The sequence below is a fragment of the Engraulis encrasicolus genome, chromosome 20 (genome assembly GCF_034702125.1).
Source record: "Engraulis encrasicolus isolate BLACKSEA-1 chromosome 20, IST_EnEncr_1.0, whole genome shotgun sequence".
NCBI classification, from domain to species: domain Eukaryota; kingdom Metazoa; phylum Chordata; class Actinopteri; order Clupeiformes; family Engraulidae; genus Engraulis; species Engraulis encrasicolus.
In genome coordinates, this window is record NC_085876.1 from 43,810,709 (window position 1) to 43,829,772 (window position 19,064).

The following is a 19,064-nucleotide window of genomic DNA, read 5'->3' on the forward strand; positions in this document are numbered from 1 at the left end:
AGGGTGCAACATCACAGGTATTAAATTCGACTCACAAAGTGTTGGATACATAGCCTGGTTCCTACCAGACCTCTGTGTGTGTTTTTAGCTCTGGTGCCCACTGGTGGCGCTCCAAACGCACACATGGAGGTCTGGGAGCATGTAGCAGGATTTCATTTCTCCATTCAAAACATCACTAGGCGGAAGTGTCACCCCTTTACGTGCATGGTATCACTGGAGCTAAGAACAAGGTGGATTAATACTTTGTCGATAGATGCTTTTAAAATGAATGTTGAGTGACTGATTCTGCAACCAATTGTGTAAGCCACCTAGATTCACTCAGTGAATACTTGTCATATGTCACAGCACATTTCGCGTTGTTAATTAAACATTTAGGGTGCAACACTACATGCATTATAAATTCGACTCACAAAGTGTTGGATTCACACTGTAAGATGTACTCTTATGAGCTGACCTTGAGCTCGTCAAAGCTGAGCGTGAAGTGGAGGATCTCAGCAAACTGCTTGGCCAGCGCCTGCTCCCGCTCCAGGTGCTGCATGGGAGCATACGGCGGACTCGTGAGCGCCTCCAACAGGCTGCGGAGGGCATTTTCTGTGTGGACAGAACAAGCATAACCTCAGTAATATACCTTTTTCATGACATGCAACTGAAAGTCTAAATGATGGCCTGAAGAGAAAATAAATCATTCATTCATTCATTCATTCATTCATTCATTCATTCATTCATTCATTCATTCATTCATTCATTCTGAGTCTGACTGACGTGTGCTGATGTGAATCCTTGCATGGGACTGTGTAATAATAATTCATATTTTTTAAAAATATATTTTATGACTTTATTATTTGACAGGACAGTGGAGAACAGACAGGAATTGGCTGGGAGAGAGAGATGGTGGAAGGATCAGGAAATGAACCCGGGCCGGGAATTGAACCCGAGTCGCCAACATAGCCGTCCAGTGCCCCACCGTTAGAGCCACGACTGGGCCATGATAATAAATATTAGTGGAAACATATCACTTACCCAAGCGTAGCGAGAACTCATAGAAGCGCTTCAGTTTTGCCACCAGAGGGCAGACAGCATTCCAAGCTTTCTCCTGCAGCTGTAAGTCTCCTGGATTCTGAATGGCCTATGGAACAGAAATGATAAGAAGAGCAACGTTAAAGAGGCACTAGGTAGCATGACGTCATTTGCGCGGTGCCCGTGGCATGCCTGTCTCAAAATGTATACCGTAATGAAAAAAATGCTGTTCAAATAAACTCGCTGTGAGTCTGCTTTTCATCCCGGAATGCCAGCAGTTGATACAAATCTGAATAAGCGATGTTTTAAAATGATAAGTGTTTCCCACGCGCTGCCAAAGTTGCATGTGGGGTTTTCTGACAGCGGACCGTGGAAGTGATCACAAGAGCCACTGTTCACTTACTAAAGACTCACATAAGCGTTGGCTGACTCGAGACCATGATTAATTCAACTTTTAATGATACCTGTAGCCCCTTTAAAGGATAACTTCTGCCAATTTCGACATGCAGTTGTAATGCTCACTACCCTGGACTTGTCAGTACCTGAGATTTTTTTTTTCAGCCTTTTCCAAGATCCTGGTTGTAACAATGGGGGCAGGTGTACAGTATGTTTCCATTTAAAAAAAAAACATCTTGATTTATTCCAATAACATCCAAAAGGTTATGCAGCATCAGCAGACAACTAGCAAACAGTGATACCTTTTGTGATAATATTTGGAGTAGGCCTATGTTAAGAAAGTTTTTTAATGTACATAAAGTCTGCCCCCATTACTAGAATAGCTCAGATCTCAGAAAGGGCTGAGAGTCGAAAAATACAGCATCACCACCAGGTACTAACAAGTCAAGGGCAGCATGAGCAATACAACAACATATTGAAATTGGCAGAAGTTATCCTTTAACAACCACAATTGGAGAGTGTGCAATGGGATGGAAAGAGAACTGAATATTTTACAGAAAATAAATTACCGTATTCCACATTACATGTGTGTCTTTGAGCTTGACCACAGTTTCGGCACACATCTCTGCCTGCATCACCGACTTGTCAATTTGGACGAACGGCCACCACCTACAGCTTAACCTCTCCAATACAGAGCTCCTGGTGATCCCAGCAAAAGAGTCACTCAGTCAAAACATCAACCTTAAGATGGGCTCCACCATTGTGACCCCAAATAAAGCTGCCAAAAACCTTGGCGTCATGATTGATGATGAGCTGTCATGCTCCAACTACATCAACTCAGTCGCCCAGACCTTTAAATTCCAGATGTCCAACATGCGGAAAATCAGACCTGTGTTGACCGAATATTCTGCACAAAGACTGGTTCAGACCATGGTCCTGTCTCGCCGAGTCGCCGTTGACTACTGCAACTCACTCCTGACAGGTCTACCTGCTTGTGCGCTAAAACCACTGCAGATGGTCCAGAATGCGCTGGCACGTTTGGTATTCAATCAATCCAAAAGGACCCATGTTACTCCTCTATTCATTAAGTTGCACTGGCTACATTACCAATCGCCGCCCAGATCAAGCATAATGCCTTGACCCTTGCCAACAAAACCATCGCAGGAACAGCCCCAGTTTATCTGAAGGACTAACTAAAGCCTTATGTTGCTGGAAGAGAACTGCGCTCCTCCAGCACAAGCTGTCTGGCTCTGCCACCTGCTCGCACTAGGTACTCCCAGTCAAGACTGTTCTCTGTAGTTGTTCCCCAGTGGTGGAACGGCCTCCCAGAGGCAACAAGACTAAGCATATCTCTTGCAGCCTTCAGAAGCAAGTAAAGACTCTCCTCTTTCGTGACTATATACTACTCTAGTGCTTGAGCTGCCCAAGCCCCAAGCCAGACTCTTGACATGACGTGTACTAACTTACCCTTCTTTGCATCTGCACTTGTTGTTCTGTATCCTTTGTATCTGCTAGTGATGTTGGCTATGATTTTGTCCTTGTTTCGTTGTAAGTCACTTTGGTTATAAACAGTGGTCGAGTTGTAAAATCAAACCAGGGGGGACGGTCAGAGAATGATTATGATTATTGGGGGTTCAGGGTTTTCTCCCCTGAGAAAATATTGAAAATGTACTTGTTACAAGTGCAATTTTAACACAATATGGGGAGAAGGGATGCCTGTTTTAGAGGGGGTGATTTTGACTATTTTCATTGAGGGGGGTGATTTTAGACCATGTTCATTGTTGGGGGGATAGCACCCCCCCATCCCCCCACAACTCGAGCCCTGGTTATAAAGCGTCTGCCAAATGCAATGTAATGTAATGCACTGTAATGAGCTACACTGCATATGACAGGGTCAATACTGTCTGGCTTGTCTTCATAAAACGTGTACAGGATAATTTCATATTACAAATCACAATGTATTGGTTAGTTTAAGTGTACTTTGCTTGGAGTCCTTCTGATGTCTGCTCTCCCTTTGAATTGCATATGATGGGGTCTCCATCTTCACTGTCCTGTCCAAATAAGCCTAAAAAAGCTGCAAAACGGTAACCAGGCTGTGCGCCCTCCTAGTGATGCAAAACCTTCAGCATTGCCTCTAGTCAGGCCAAGAACGATACAAACACAATTCTGAGTTCCTGAAAAATCGGGAACTCCTCCCACTTTGTCGGGAAGCAAACAACCATTAGCAAACCAAGGGGGGCGGGTCAACCATGTCGTTTGGGAAATTTTAATTGTTATGCTCTTGGTCAGACGAGAGCATAGAAGACATTTGAAAGTCGAGGATAATCAGGCTACCAAAACGGGGGCCTGGTGGCCCAATGCGCTAAGACGCTGTACCATTACGCTGGCGCCCCAGGTTCGATTCCGACTCAAGGGCCTTTGCTGATCCTTTCGCCCCCTCTCCCTCACATTTCCTGCCACACTCTCTCACTGTCCTGTGCTAAATAAAGACATACATGCCCAAAACAAATGCTTAAAAATTTGTATTTATTTATATATATAAATAAACAATGATAAACATATCAATGAAATAAATAATAACCATAATATATATATAGAAATGTTATAGATGTATAAATAAATAATGTAAAAATATAAACACAAATATAAAATAAAATATATAAATATAAATAAATAAATATATACATAAAATAAAACTATAACTAAATAATAATTAAAAAAATACAAAATATTTTTTAAAAAATCACTTACCTCTCGGATTTCCTGTCCGGCCCCGTTGTATGACTGCAGCTCTGCCAGAATCCCATGAGCCTCCTCCAGGATGGCGCTCACCTGGTTGAACACGGCCGTCTCCGCCTCCGTGGGCTGGGCATCTGTAAACATCGGGAAGATACTAGGGTCATTGATGTGTTAGCAATGACTACTGTGTAGTGTCATAGTATTGCAGTACTATGGTAGTTAGATGGGGTGAGCATCTGTAAGCATCGGGAAGATACTAGGGTCATTGACGTGTTACTAATGACTGTGTAGTGTCATAGTATTGTAGTACTATGGTGGTTAGATGGGGTGAGCATCGGGAAGATACTAGGGTCATTGATGTGTTACTAATGACTGTGTAGTGTCATAGTATTGCAGTACCGTACTATGGTAGTTAGATGGGGTGAGTATCTGGGCATCTGTAAACATCAGGAAGATACTAGGGTCATTGATGTGTTACTAATGACTGTGTAGTGTCATAGTATTGTACTACTATGGTAGTTAGATGGGGTGAGCATCAGGAAGATACTAGGGTCATTGACGTGTTACTAATGACTGTGTAGTGTCATAGTATTGTACTACTATGGTAGTTAGATGGGGTGAGCATCAGGAAGATACTAGGGTCATTGACGTGTTACTAATGACTGTGTAGTGTCATAGTATTGCAGTACCGTACTATGGTAGTTAGATGGGGTGAGCATCGGGAAGATACTAGGGTCATTGATGTGTTACTAATGACTGTGTAGTGTCATAGTATTGCAGTACTATGGTAGTTAGATGGGGTGAGCATTGGGAAGATGTATTAGGGTCATTGACGCTTTACTATTGAAACTGTAGAAGTTAAGAGGTCAATTAATGGGTTTTAAACTCTTAAGACATGCCTCCTGTTAGGAATTTGCAGTTACAAGAATGGCAATGGCCAAGTTTTAATTTATTACTAAAGACTCTGTGCAGTGTCATAGTGTAGAGTAACTATGGTAGTAAGACTCAGGAGATCAGTACTATGACATTAGCCAAAAGAAAGATGACTTTGCAAGTGAGATATGACTTCTGAAATGAAGGAGCAAATTCATTTGTAAATAATAATGAGTCACATGAATAATAGTCACACTGCATTGTTGCAAAAAAAAGTACTCTTGGAAAGACTCAACTACATCATAGCAACAATGCTATGACACCCTTCAACAAGAGATTAAGACTTAATCATTACAATTTTGGTGATGGAGCATATTGGATCATATTTTGCTGATTCGTTTTTGAATTCATTACTTCAGTTAAAAATCCCATTTTAAGTAGTATGTAAGTAGTAAGTGCATGGTTAATATGACACACACAAACACACACACATTCAGAGGAAAAGCGAAGAAAGCACAGATTCCACAGCTATCTGATGGAAAAAAGGAGCTATGAAATAAAACTCCTCTCAACACATAGCATTAGAACATATTAGATCATATTTTGCGAAAGAGCTTTTTTATTCACTACTACAGTTAAAGATCCTATTTTAAGTAGTAGGTACATGGTTGATATGACACACACCCACACACATTCAGAGGAAAAGAGAAGAAAGCACAGTTAGTTACACACAGGTTCTTTCATACTGTTAAGGGAGAGAGTACAAGGGCGAGAAAGGAACAGGTATATTCACAGTATATATATATGCATAATAATATGTATATATAATTCTATTGGTTCTGCCTTTTCACGATTTGGTTCTACACAGCAATTTTGTTGGCGTTAATTCAACACTTAAAGTTGAAACCAGAACTGTGTTATGTATGTACAACTGTATGTACCACACTGTCTGTAATGTAGGTCTATGTAAAGACACACACTAGTATTTTCTCACCATTCTCTGACTTAAAATCAGAAGCTTATACTAATGTTTTATAATGTGTATAAAACTGTATAAACCGGACCATGCTCATGGCGACCTAGGTTCGAATACAGCCTGGGCTATTTCACTGTCCCACCCCATATCTCTCTCTAAACCGTTTCCTGTCTGTTCTTCACTGTCCTGTCACATACAGGCCTACAAAGCCCTAAAAAAATATACTTGAAAAGAAATGAAAACTTGTATACTGTACAAGGCCATATACTCTGAAGAGCCTGTTGCTGGAAAGGATAGAAAATAAGCGCTGTGGAGCAGAGGGCTTGTTAGGATGAATCTGAGATATTACGTTCAGAGGTGTATCAAGTAGAAGTAGAAGTAGATTGTGCAACACAATAACACACAGTTGTGTTATTCCATCAACCCAACCAACCCAACCATTCCACTGTGCCTAAGTGTATGAGTCCAATTGTCAAAAAGAGAAAAACACGCATATCCGCCTCAAAAAGGTTGGGTCCAGGACTACTGTAGCAAAAATACCATGAAAACTGAAAGAAAAGTCCGCAACACCAAGCTCCCGTTGCTCTTATTTTAATGTGACGTTTGGGACAGCATGCCCTTTCTCAGACATGTAGAATGTCTGCTTGGTGTCCCAGACATTTCTTTCAGTTTCTTAAGTGTATGAGTACCTAATGACAGGTTTTACTTTTCTTTTACTTCCATTTCTACTTTAAACACCTTTGATAGAGTAATATCAAGATAAAGAGTTCTAGCTTACAAAGCCATGATCCTAAAAGAGTTAGGAGACACACACACGCAAACGCAAACGCAAACGCACACACACACGCGCACACGCACACGCACACACACACGCGCACACACACACACACACACACACACACACACACACACACACACACACACACACACACACACACACACACACACACACACACACACACACACACACACACACACACACAGAGCTATGAAAAGAGTGAACCCAGTGCACAAAAAGAAAAAATCTTTGTGTGTGAGACATGAAGGAATGTGTTAAACGGTCTATTCTACAAAAGCAGGTTAGGCAAAACCGTAAGTTAAAATGTCCTGCTGTCTGCAGTATTTGTCTGTACCTAAAATAGAGTCACATTAGGTGTTATCTGCCTTCACAACCGAATCTCTTTTCTCATACGCTGATGGGGTGACCAATAATTCAGAGGAACCGGTGAAGTGTCTAACTTGGACGAGCATAGAATCTTTGTTTGGAATGGCGACAGTATCTACAGTAAGGGATACTGTTGTAGGAATCATGCACATTATATATGGAAAAATAATTCATCACACAGTCTGCATTCCAATCAAAGATTCTAGGCGCGTTTAAGTTAAATGTGTCTAATAGGGAAGCGTCTAATGCCAGGCTCAAACTACACGACTAGCGATTGTGTGTCCAATTTTGGCGTCGGGGTACATCACACACTAGAGGAGAATCGCAACTGTCAATCTTATCCCTGCTCGCAACCACCGAGACAATGCCCGACGTTCTATTTCCAGTCGCAAATATCAAACACTGTTTGATTTCTACGATTTGCGATCGGCCACTCTTTGAGCTGCCTAAGTTCTATCTTAGAACATCGGCCATGACGAGGAAATCTTTCCCGACAATCGCGGGGTTTTTAGCCAAGAATACAAAGATTATGTCCATGTCATAAACATTTTACGACTGTTTGCCTTAAGTGACATTCGGTTATGGCAAAGACAACCTTGGGCTGGTCTTTGCCATAACCTAATGTCATTAAAGGCAACAGTCATAAAATGTTTATGACATGGACATAATCTTAATGACACGTAGGCCTACATAACTATACCATGACACTATTATGACACTGTAATGACATGCTTATGACACCGGCGTCAAGTAAAGTGTTACCAGACAAAATGATACAACAGTGAAATGGGAGTGAATTACAAATAATAGGATGTGAAAACATAACTCAAAACACAAAACAATAAGATGATATCTCACATTCAAAGTCAAGGTAAATAATGGGACCGGCCGCAACAGGCACAAGTCAGCACCCTCAGGAGGCTTCACCATCACACTCCCCTAGAAACACAGAGATTAAAGAACATTTGGAGCAAAGGTGATATCGTTTGTATCTGATGTGTAACCGTGTGTGTGTGTGTGTGTGTGTGTGTGTGTGTGTGTGTGTGTGTGTGTGTGTGTGTGTGTGTGTGTGTGTGTGTGTGTGTGTGTGTGTGTGTGTGTGTGTTTGTTGCAACTTGAAGGGTCTTTTCTCCTGCTTGCTTCACTCCAAATGAAACAAATAGAATATTCTGGGATTCTGAGCAACAAAAGACAACAACAGAAATGACAAAACATAGAAAACATAAGCATGGAACAAATACTTGACTTCCCAAATGCATATGGGTAATAACTCTTTAACTTGACAGAATGCAGTATACTATACAATTAAGACAAATACTATATACAACAAAAGGAGAGTGTCATTGCGGAGGGGTAAACACTTACTTTCAAAGTCCAGGAAAAAATGTGGACAGTTCTCTAAATCCTTGCCAAGGACCTTAATCAGGTTCCCCATGGCCGCAAAACCTGAACAAAAATAAGACAGTACAATCAAAGAGGTTGATTTAATAAAGAGGATTCAAAACACGCCCATCCAATGCAAAAGAGTGTGCTCAAGTTGGGTCTCCTCAGGGGGCGTTGTCCCCTCCTTCTTCTATTTTTGAGGTGTTTGCACAAGAAGTGCTCTACCGCCATCTACAGCGCAAAGGGGACTGAATTTATTCTCAACCTCAGGACTCCGAAGGTCTCCTAGCCGAGGTCTCCTAAAAGGTCGTTCACCCGACATAAAGTGGAAACCGGAAAATAACTAGAATGACGTATCTCTGTCTATAAGATCTCAGGTACAACTTCACACTTGAGAATATGAATGTTGAGGATATTTTAAACTGACTTGTTTGGAAAAAAAATACAATGCATTACAATGTTTCAAACATGTTGCTGACGATCTTATGTGAAATGACTGCTCTGAAGCAAATCAGTCTTTTGCAAAAACTCATTGTTCTATCAAAAGTAAGAATCTGTCGGTGCCATCAGAAAGTCTTATCGTGTTATTGTGTACGGAAAAGACAGTGAAAATACTCATGGCTGCATTCACGGTAAATATTCATGGGATCTGCAATTTTTCATTATTATGCAAATTGATTGAATAATCAATCACAACTGACAATGAGCCTTCCAATGATAGTGGTATTTAAACAAACAAACAAATAAACAAATTAATAAATACAAACGCTCTGTTCCAATTGTTCCAAATTATTATGCAAGTATTATGCATGTAGTGTTGCTGAAATTGGTCATTTTTAAATTGAAAGCATTAGCACATTAAAAGCTAAAAGTCTTGATTTGGGCAGAATCGTGGGAAGATACCTGGGGTGAGTTTCTCAAAAGGGAAGTTGTTAGCCTGTTAGCAACTTCGGTAGTTGCCAATGGGAAAATGCATTGAAAGCAACAAAGTAGCTAATGTAGTAAGCAACTTTGGTTTCGAGAAATTCATCCCAGGTTGGCTCCTTTAGGGTACTCAAAGATGTGAAAATAATTTTTGCAAAGAATGTGGAGTTCATGATGTCTAACCACTTTTCACCATGACAGAAAAATACAAATATGAACCCTGCTTTCTAATGGCATCACCTTAATGCACTTCCTCACATGGACCCTGGACAATTGGCGCCGTACCGCAGCCTCCAGAGCTAGTGTGTGAATGTGGAAATGTGTGTGTGTGTATGTGTATTTTGAAAGCGCTTTGACACAACTGTAGTTGTGATGCTGCGCTATATTAGCCTGGTCCTGACCATCCCATAGATACTACCATTTCATTTCGTATTTATGGTCTGGCATTTGTTTGCTCTGAAGCGATTGTAGGAAGCAGGAAGTTTGCACTCAGTTATGGTTTGAAATTATTGGACACCTCTCACCCAATCGCTGGCAGTTACTCAACAACAACATAGCGCAGACCAATGGCTCTGGCGCAGATGTGTACGTCATTGTCACGAGCGTCCTCCCCCTTTCGTCCCCACGTGGGGGGCGTATTCGATTATTGGCTGTTTTCTGGGGGGGCGTTGCGATCAAAATTCTACTGCTCCAGGCACTCCACAGAGAAGCACGGCCAGACTACAGTAGTGGAGCCAATCCTTTGGCGGAAGTACGTAGGATGGCTCACGAGGCTAGCGCTATATAAATACATGTTGTATTGTATTGTATTGAAATGCACCATCTCAGTCTACTAGAAATACATATTATGCACATATGCGATTTGTAACAGGTGCCTCCTCAAGAACCCACCATTGTGATCTGTACTCTAAAGTCCATTGGCCATCCTTGTATTTAAGGCGTAAATTGCATATGTTACTTTTTATTACAAAGGCACTGTTGGGCAAACTTCCCTATTATATCTGTAATTTATTGACTTTTTGTACAAACCCCAACTCCGATGAAGTTGGGACGTTTGGTAAACAGTGAATAAAATCAAAATGCTATCATTTTCAAAACATTCAATCTATTCATTAGATGGAGAATAGTGAAAAGACAACATATCAAGTGTTAAAACCGAGAAAAAATATTGTTTTGGGGGACATATGTACTCATTTCTAATTTGATAAATCCAACACGTCTCAAAAGAGTTGGGACGGGGATCTGTGAAATTTAGTAAACATCCAAATAAGATAAAACAACAAAGAAGAACATTTCAAAATGAATTGTACTGACGGACAATATAGGTGTCCAGGTATAAGATCATCACAGAGAGGCTGAGTCACTCAGAATTAAAGATGCAAAGGGAATAATTACCACAGTTATTACATACATTTTTGAATTCCCTTTGATTTAGCACGATTGAGTGTATATAAGACATGTTTTTGTTAATAAAATCATTGTATAGGTTCATGACATCATGAAATATATATTGGCTGTAGTCTCACTCTAGCACTCCAGGAATTAGAGCTATTGAAAATTGACCATATTAAGAATGCTTAATGCATGAAAATGATACAGGGGTGTAACATTCTCCTAAGCACCTGAGCTCACTTGAAATAGACCCAGAAGACATGGGAAACTGTCCTTTGCTTACAGAAGTCAGCAGAAGTTGTAGAAGTCCATTCTTTTTGACAATAATAGAGAATTGCACATCCTGTGCTACAGTGAAAATGGACCATCCAACTTGTGTTAGTGCTAGCTTCAAAAGTCAGCCTCCATGATGGCATGCGGGTGCAGTAGTGCATTGGTTAAGATGTTCTCACTCATCTGTAGAGTTAAATACAGTGCTGAATGGTATAAATGGGTTTTAAACAGCATGAAAAGCCACTCATGCATTATATTTTGAAGGGAGATCTTCGATTACTGCCACATAGTAAGGTCAAATTGCATTCTCTACGATGTTTTAACAGTTTGACTCCATCATAAGGACCAGCAGGTGATAAAATGGTGGGTTTTTGGTCAAGACCTGTCACACTATAAGCACTACAGAAAGGAAAACATTGCAAAACATGACAAGGAATACACCCACCATTTAAGCTGGTGAAATCATGTCCAAGATAGGAATTAACACTGTTTTTTATATAAAATCATCTCATCGGTTAATGTATTTAACTGTTAAGTGTTGTCTTTTGTTTTGTTTTTAGTCTTCCTCGACATTTGCTGCCATTTATTGTCCCCGTCCCAACTTTTTTGAGACGTGTTGGATTTATCAAAATAGAAAGGAGTGCATATGTCCCCCAAAATAATCTTTTTTCTCGGTTTTAACACTTAATATGTTGTCTTTTCACTATTCTCCATCTAATGAATAGATTGAATGTTTTGAAAATGATAGCATTTTAATTTTATTCACTGTTTACCAAACGTCCCAACTTCATCGGAGTTGGGGTTTGTACTTTATCTTACGGCACACGTTCCTCACACAAGTTACTACTACAGTCTTGTACTCCTCGCACTGAATTAGGGAAAACAGGCTTTTCTTTTTATGCCCCATACCTATGGAATGAGTTGCAGAAGATTTTATGTATGGACTCTCTGCCCTCATTAGAGATTTTTAAGAGGGAAATGAATACAGTATACACAGAGGAGTGTCATTGTTTCTGACTATGCAGCACATAGGCTACTTTTTATCTCAAAATACGTTTTATGTAAACTTATTCTTCTTAATGTAATTTTTGTACATTTATTTTCCTTTTTGTCTATGTGTTTGTCTGTGTATGTAACTATATGTATGCTGCCATTTTGACCAGGACTCCCTGGCAGAAGAGACTCTGGTCTCAATGGGACAATCCTGGCTAAATAAAGGATAAATGAAATGAAAATGCACGTGGTTTCCATGTATTTCAAGACCCACTTGAATTGTTTCTGCTTGTGAGCATTGGATAACGTTGGCTAAATCGAAGATTTATGCATAACTGCATAACTACACCTTAGTGTGTGTGGGACTGCTTCAAATGTCACCTGCTTTGTAGTAGGGGGGGCAATCGCTATTCCAACATAGCGCTATTCCGACATGCCGCTATTCCGACACTTTTTAGGGGTTAGGGTTAGGGTTAGGGTTAAGGTTAGGGATGTCGGAATAGCGGCATGTAGGAATAGCGGCATGTAGGAATAGCGGCGGACGGTGGAAAACGTGTCGGTATTCCGACAATAGACATTAACGTCGGAATAGCGACATGTCGGAATAGCGCCACGTAACCGTGTAGTAGTACTACATGCTCTCATAGTCTTAATATGATTTGTTTGTCTGGTAGAAACCATTTTTTATTTTGGCTTTGTCTGCCAAACCTGTGGGTGTGCTCTGAAACAGCTAAAAACCTGGTAATGCAACTGGACTTGTATGATTTTTGTGACTGAAATAGCTTTTGATTTGACCTACTTTTGACCTGCTAATACTTGTAATTTCACAGATGACAATTTTCAGCTATTTAAAAAGGCTTAACAGTTTTGTAACTTGCTTTGCATAATAATTTTGAAACAGGCCATTTTAATTTTTTATTTTAAAATACTGTCATCATCGGAAGGTTCATTCAAAAACGTTAATGGTTGACGATTGTCTACATTGATTATTAAGGAAATCAGTGGAAAAATGTCATTTGCATCATAATTTGGAACGTGGTGTGGCATGCTATGTAGTACACTATTACTATGTACGTACTAGTCAGGGTTGCCAGATGAGGCTGATGATTTCCAGCCCAAAAAATGCTCAAAACCCGCCTAGAAGCACAAAATCACGCCCAATTCTATTGATTTCTATGGCAAAAATTGGGCGGGTTTTCCTGCTAAATGCCATTTTTACCCGCACGCGGCCATCTTAAGCAGCCCAATTGGGCGGGAAACAGCCCAATCTGGCAACACTGGTACTAGTCTACTATGTAGTAGTATACTGTATGTAGTATACTACAGTAGATGTGAATGTCTTACCTTATGTACTGTTGTTTTTTCCTTGAGTGTACTTTACTGCATCAACCTGCCAACTGTGTCCTCTCGACTTTCACAGCATCTGTGCCCCCACCTGCATAAACACACATTGGGAAAGATGTTACCATACCAATCCAGCCAGTGTTGCCAAATTAGCGTCTTTTTGATGTCCCTGGCGACTAAAAACCTCATCTAGCGCCTTTGGCGACTTTTTGGTCCATCTGGCGACTTTTTAAAACGAGCATTTTCAGTGACAAAATCATGGTTTCCAACATTATTGTAACTCTGCGCCGCCGCCCAAACCGTTTCCCACTGTTAAGTAGGGCTGCAGATTAGCTCTGATCTCCAAAAAGTAGCTAGCACTGCCAATTTGTACAGTGGACGAAGGCATGTAGGCACGTTTTCTGTAGATCAGCACGCCGTGCGTGACGCTGTGACGTCATCTGTAACTTCATGACGTCATCTAGCGACTTCTAGCGACTTTTCAGCGAGCCAATATCGACTTTGGCTGTTTTTTTTCCAACACTGAATCCAGCTCTAAAAGTATGTCATACTCTACGTCAGGGGTAGGGAGTCTTTTTCCTTCAAGGGGCCACTTCAAATTCCTCCAAGGGCCGTAAAAGTCCTCCGAGGGCCATGCTAAGAACACAAACCAGGATTTCCCCCTGCACTTTAGGCCCAAGTTAAAAACACAACCCAGCTTCTCTAGGTCCCCTGAATATAACATAATTATAACGTAAATGCAATTTCTAAGATTTCTTTACAAAATATGCCATATTTCATATGAAGATGCATAACATTGAAATTATATCAGGGGTCGGATAAAATGGCCTCGAGGGCCGCAAACTGCCCTCGAGACATAGGTTACCCACCACTGCCCAACGTAGTGTATTAGCTCACTGGTACCAAATACCCGTCTTAAACTTTAGAACGTCAGATTTTGTCATACAGACGCAAGTTGCAGCTGCCAGGCAGCATTTAATTCGTCTTGGCTACCAACAAAGTGTGTTTTGCTACAGCAACAAGTATGGTATGCAAATAATGTATTCGATCAAGTATTCGATGCGAATAATGCAAATTTTGGGCTTTTTGCTTTCACCACAGGACAGCTGAAGAGGTTGACAGGAAATGGTTGGGAGAGAGAGATGGCGTAGGGTTGGAAAACGACCTTTGGAATCGAACCCGGGTTCTTGGCATAACAGTGAAATGATTTTGACGTTTGAACCCCGACCAAGCCTAGCCTATGCATGTAGCCTTCGCAAGTCACGGTTTTCCTAATGTCTGGTTCATAGCATGGCCACAAAAAGTTGCCACCCAAATAAAGGTCACACACACTAATACCGGTATGTTTTTGGACACAGCACATTTAATGTATTATTTCAACTTCTGCAATGTCTGGAATTATTTCCTTGCAGTGTTGCAGGAACCCAATGGCAAAGGAACCCAACGCAATTCCAAGAGTCGCATTACACTGGACCCCAGAAGGCAAAAGGAAGAAAGGGAGGCCAAAAATGACATGGCGACGGACTATCGAGAAGGAGCTTCAGCAGTACCATCAAAGCTGGGGGACCATTGAGAAGTTGGCTACTACCAACAGATCGAAGTGGAGAGACTTTTGTTGCTGCCCTATGCGCCGAATGGCGTGATGGGGTTAACTAAGTAAGCAGTGTTGCAGTGCTGATGATAGTACAGTCTGAACGCTGTGTAAAGCCTTCAACACATCCCAAAAAATCTCAGGATGAGGTTGAGGTATGGAATCAACATGCGTATGCTCTCCGAAACGATGAACGTTGACCCGCTTCATTGACACCAGTTTCAGTGATTGCTGGTGCCCATGATTGGACCCTTCTCAAACAGACTTAAAAAAAAAATAATAATAATTAAATAGAGTTGTTCAGGGAGCAGAAAACATCATTTACACATGGATTGGTCAACACAGAGTCCAGACTTCAGCCTCATTGAGAAGTGGGATGTGTTGGAGAAGGCTTTGCACAGCATTCAAACTCTACCATCATCAATACAAGATCTTGGTGAAAACTGAAGATCAGAGGGTTACAGTACAGTACAGGGTTCCACTCCCTACTGCACTCCATGGTTGAGGTGTCCTAGACTAGAGCGAGGCACCTAACCCCACAGTGCTCCAGGGGCTGTAACCAATACCCCTGGAAATTACTGTCAGTCGCTTTGGATAAAAGCGTCAGCTAAGTTTAATGTAATGTAATGTTTAATATTCTAAGTATTTTCACACAACCAAAATATGGTAGGTAGCAACTTGAACCCATGTAGCATGTGAAATTGATATTGTACCTACACTGACTACTACATGACAGGATATACACAGACATTTGAGTGAATAAGAGAAGACGAATATTTGGTGCAAAACTGATGAACAATGCAGTCATCTGTAGTAGTGTGAAAGCCCAACTGGGAAACTCCAACTCCCATTATCATTGTGGCACAGCACTCCACAGCACACAAGTGTTCACTGCACACAACGAAATAGCATTTATGCCTCACCCGTGCAAGAGGGCAGCCCTCAATGGCGCCCCAAGAGAGCAGTGAGACGGGACGGTACCATGCTCAGGGTACCTCAGTCATGGAGGAGGATGGGGAAGGGCACTGGTTAATTACTCCCCCCACCAACCTGGCAGGTCACACCTGCAAGGTGAGCTTTAAAGAGTTTTAGCCTATAAATTCAATTTGTGCTCTTAATAGGCTACTTGCTGCTGCTCCATTAATATGAGACACCCCTCGATGAAAAAGACATTAAAATCTCACCCTACAAAGTGGGACGGCATTTTAAAAACAGATAAAAGAGGTAAACGCACACACACACACATAAATCTTCGTAAACTTCTCCCGCCAGATGTATGTGTGCAACTCAACTACCGGTATTGTATACCAATATATCCAAAAAACATGCAGTTTAACTATACTATGAAAATTAATTAATGTTTACATCTCTTTTACAATGCAATTTGGAAGGTTGCTTGTGGCTTGTTTGTCTTTTTTAATGAGTTAGCAATGTACTCTGGGCCGCTGGCAAGCATACTAATAATGTGAACAATTGCCAAAACAAGTGTTCCTCTTTTTTGACAAAATGAGAATGCAGATTTAAAGAAATAGAGGAGCTACCATAACTTCTAACAGGTAACCAATACAATAATAGAAAGAAGAAATAGCAGAACACCGTTTGTAAGTGAGTATGTGTGTATGTTTGTGTGTGTGTGTGTGTGTGTGTGTGTGTGTGTGTGTGTGTGTGTGTGTGTGTGTGTGTGTGTGTGTGTGAGTGAGTGAGTGAGTGAGTGAGTGAGTGAGTGAGTGAGTGAAAAGTGAACGGAATGTGTTGTAGAAGTAATCACAGAGAGGTACTATAGGTGAACCATTACAAGGCAGCCGAGACAGCCGAGCATGTTTCTATGGACAACGTGGTGGCACTTGCATCATCCTCACCGACCAATCAGAATATGTCTACAAAATATTCAGAAGGAGTGTCCTAGCAACAGACAAGTAGTGCATTTTCTACATCATCTGATATTATCGGACAAGCACGGATATGCCCATTCTCTCTGCTGTATGCAATAGAAACTCATCATGCTAAAAATTGAACCACATTTGAGAGCGAGAGAGAGAGATAGAGAGAGAGAGAGAGAGATAGAGAGAGAGAGAGAGAGAGAGAGAGAGAGAGAGAGAGAGAGAGAGAGAGAGAGAGAGATCTTTCATTCGAATGCTTGTTTAGTTTTTTCATAATTTTACCTGACCATAATCTTTTGATGGGTTCCACACAGTGTGTCCCTTGATTTGAAGAGCTGCTAACCTATGTAGGCTACCATATAGCAACAATGCAATAACTGATAGGCCTAACCCTTAGAGACAATTTCCCACATTTTTTCAATATTTTTGTTTAAGTCTCACTTAATTACTCGGGCCTGAAAGGTAAAAGGACATCTTTCACTGACATCTTTGCCCTCCTCTGTTTTTATTTTAAGTCACCTGTCCTTGTTTTCCCTGATGTCTGCATTTCAAATGAATGAATAAATAAATAAACTACATTGAAACATTGAGGAGCCTACACAATAAGAATCAATGTATGAGTAATGTATTTAATAATTGGCCTTACATGGAGTGTCATGTCTTCTGGGTGTATCTCTAAATGTCACTGCAACACTAAAGCGGTGTGGAGCATGTAACACTTACACTGACAGCTGCCTTACACATCAAAACAAAGGATGTAGGCTACTGACAGATTGCATGAAATCATTTGCGTCCATACAGCAATGTCATGTAATCAGGCTGTTCATCTTGCATGATTAGCATGCTCTTACAAAAGGTCTGGGAGAAAAAAAAAACATAAATGGTCTTGATTTGGGTATCAAACACAGTTAGAGCATCCATATATGATCATTTTAACTATGCATAATATCGCTACAGATATATGGGTATGGTTATAATGAAGTGTATTTCACTTAACTAGGCTACTCTTCTCTTCCGCCCACTGCGGTGATAGAGGACAAGCCTCAGCTGACTGAAAATAGCACATTACTTCCCCTGCATACCTCCATCCGATCCTTGCCCCTTATGGATCCTGTGTGTGTACGTTCCCTTAGCATAATTTCCCCCCCTCACCCTCATTAAGGTTTAATGCAGTCAGGCTTTTCCTTTATCAACGAGGTTTGGAGTATTAGTGCCATTATGAAGCTATTCTTCAGCCACTGCAACACAGAAACACACCCTCTCTACAACCTTTCTTTTTTTTGTAATCGGAAGACACTGGACTACAGCTCTATCCACATTTTCAGAATCAATTTCCCATTCCATCCATCCATTCCAATCCATCCATCCATCCAGTTTCCTCAGGTCCTTTTCTGCTCAGACCAGATATTTGTCATATACAGCAGCATATCACCATGTCAAACCCTCTTTTCATGACCTCTTCAATGGTCTCTCTTTTTCCATCACATCTCTGTTATAGCCTCATTGTCAGTGGGCATTGCAATGAGAGAAAAGGGATGGGTAGTAGCCTATGTCAGTGAGAAGGATGGATACATTGACCAGGAAAAAATGGAGAGACGAGGGAGAGACGATGCTAAATAAGCATGTTCACACACACACACACACAGAAATCCAGTACATGCAGACACACAGGCTGTTCTGCTTACCGGTTGGATATAACTCGTGGATGTCTGCAGATCTAATTGTCTCCTTTAGTCAAGTGCAATACTAGATGAATCAATGCCGATGTTGGTTTAAAAAAAATGGATGGTCCAGTTGGTTGGAGGATGAAAAGCCAAGCCAAGCCAAGACAAGCCTCCTTTTATTCCAGCTCACGGCTTGTGGAGAGAGATCAACCTACACAAACCTACACAGTGCTAGTTGCTTGCTAGCTACCTCCAGCACCAGACTCACGCCCTCCTCACCAGCTTGTGCAAGCGTGCTGCCCGTCTCTCCTTCCACCTCGTTCTGTTCACTGTCCTTTAATTCAGGTTTTTTTCCTGCTGTGTCTGTGCTCAGAATGCTTTTCCGACACAGGAGCAAATGCACCCAGAAACCCAAGTGTTGTATTTTTGTGTGTCCTTTTGCAATAGCAAATTA

The 19,064-nt window shown here is 41.1% G+C and overlaps 1 protein-coding gene across 1 annotated transcript in view; it reads right to left on the bottom strand.

Moving 5' to 3' along the window:
- Positions 1-18,668, bottom strand: part of LOC134435928 (CYFIP-related Rac1 interactor A-like) — a 29,236-nt gene extending 10,568 nt beyond the window's left edge. Inside the window, exons 1-6 of the mRNA XM_063184962.1 lie at positions 18,632-18,668; positions 13,476-13,566; positions 8,532-8,612; positions 4,165-4,286; positions 1,021-1,126; positions 455-591 (exon numbers count right to left, since the gene is read on the bottom strand). Coding sequence (XP_063041032.1) covers positions 455-591; positions 1,021-1,126; positions 4,165-4,286; positions 8,532-8,601 — 435 coding nt within the window. The 5' untranslated portion in view covers positions 8,602-8,612; positions 13,476-13,566; positions 18,632-18,668. The remainder of the gene's footprint in view (positions 1-454; positions 592-1,020; positions 1,127-4,164; positions 4,287-8,531; positions 8,613-13,475; positions 13,567-18,631) is intronic.
- Positions 18,669-19,064: the final 396 nt, after the last annotated feature.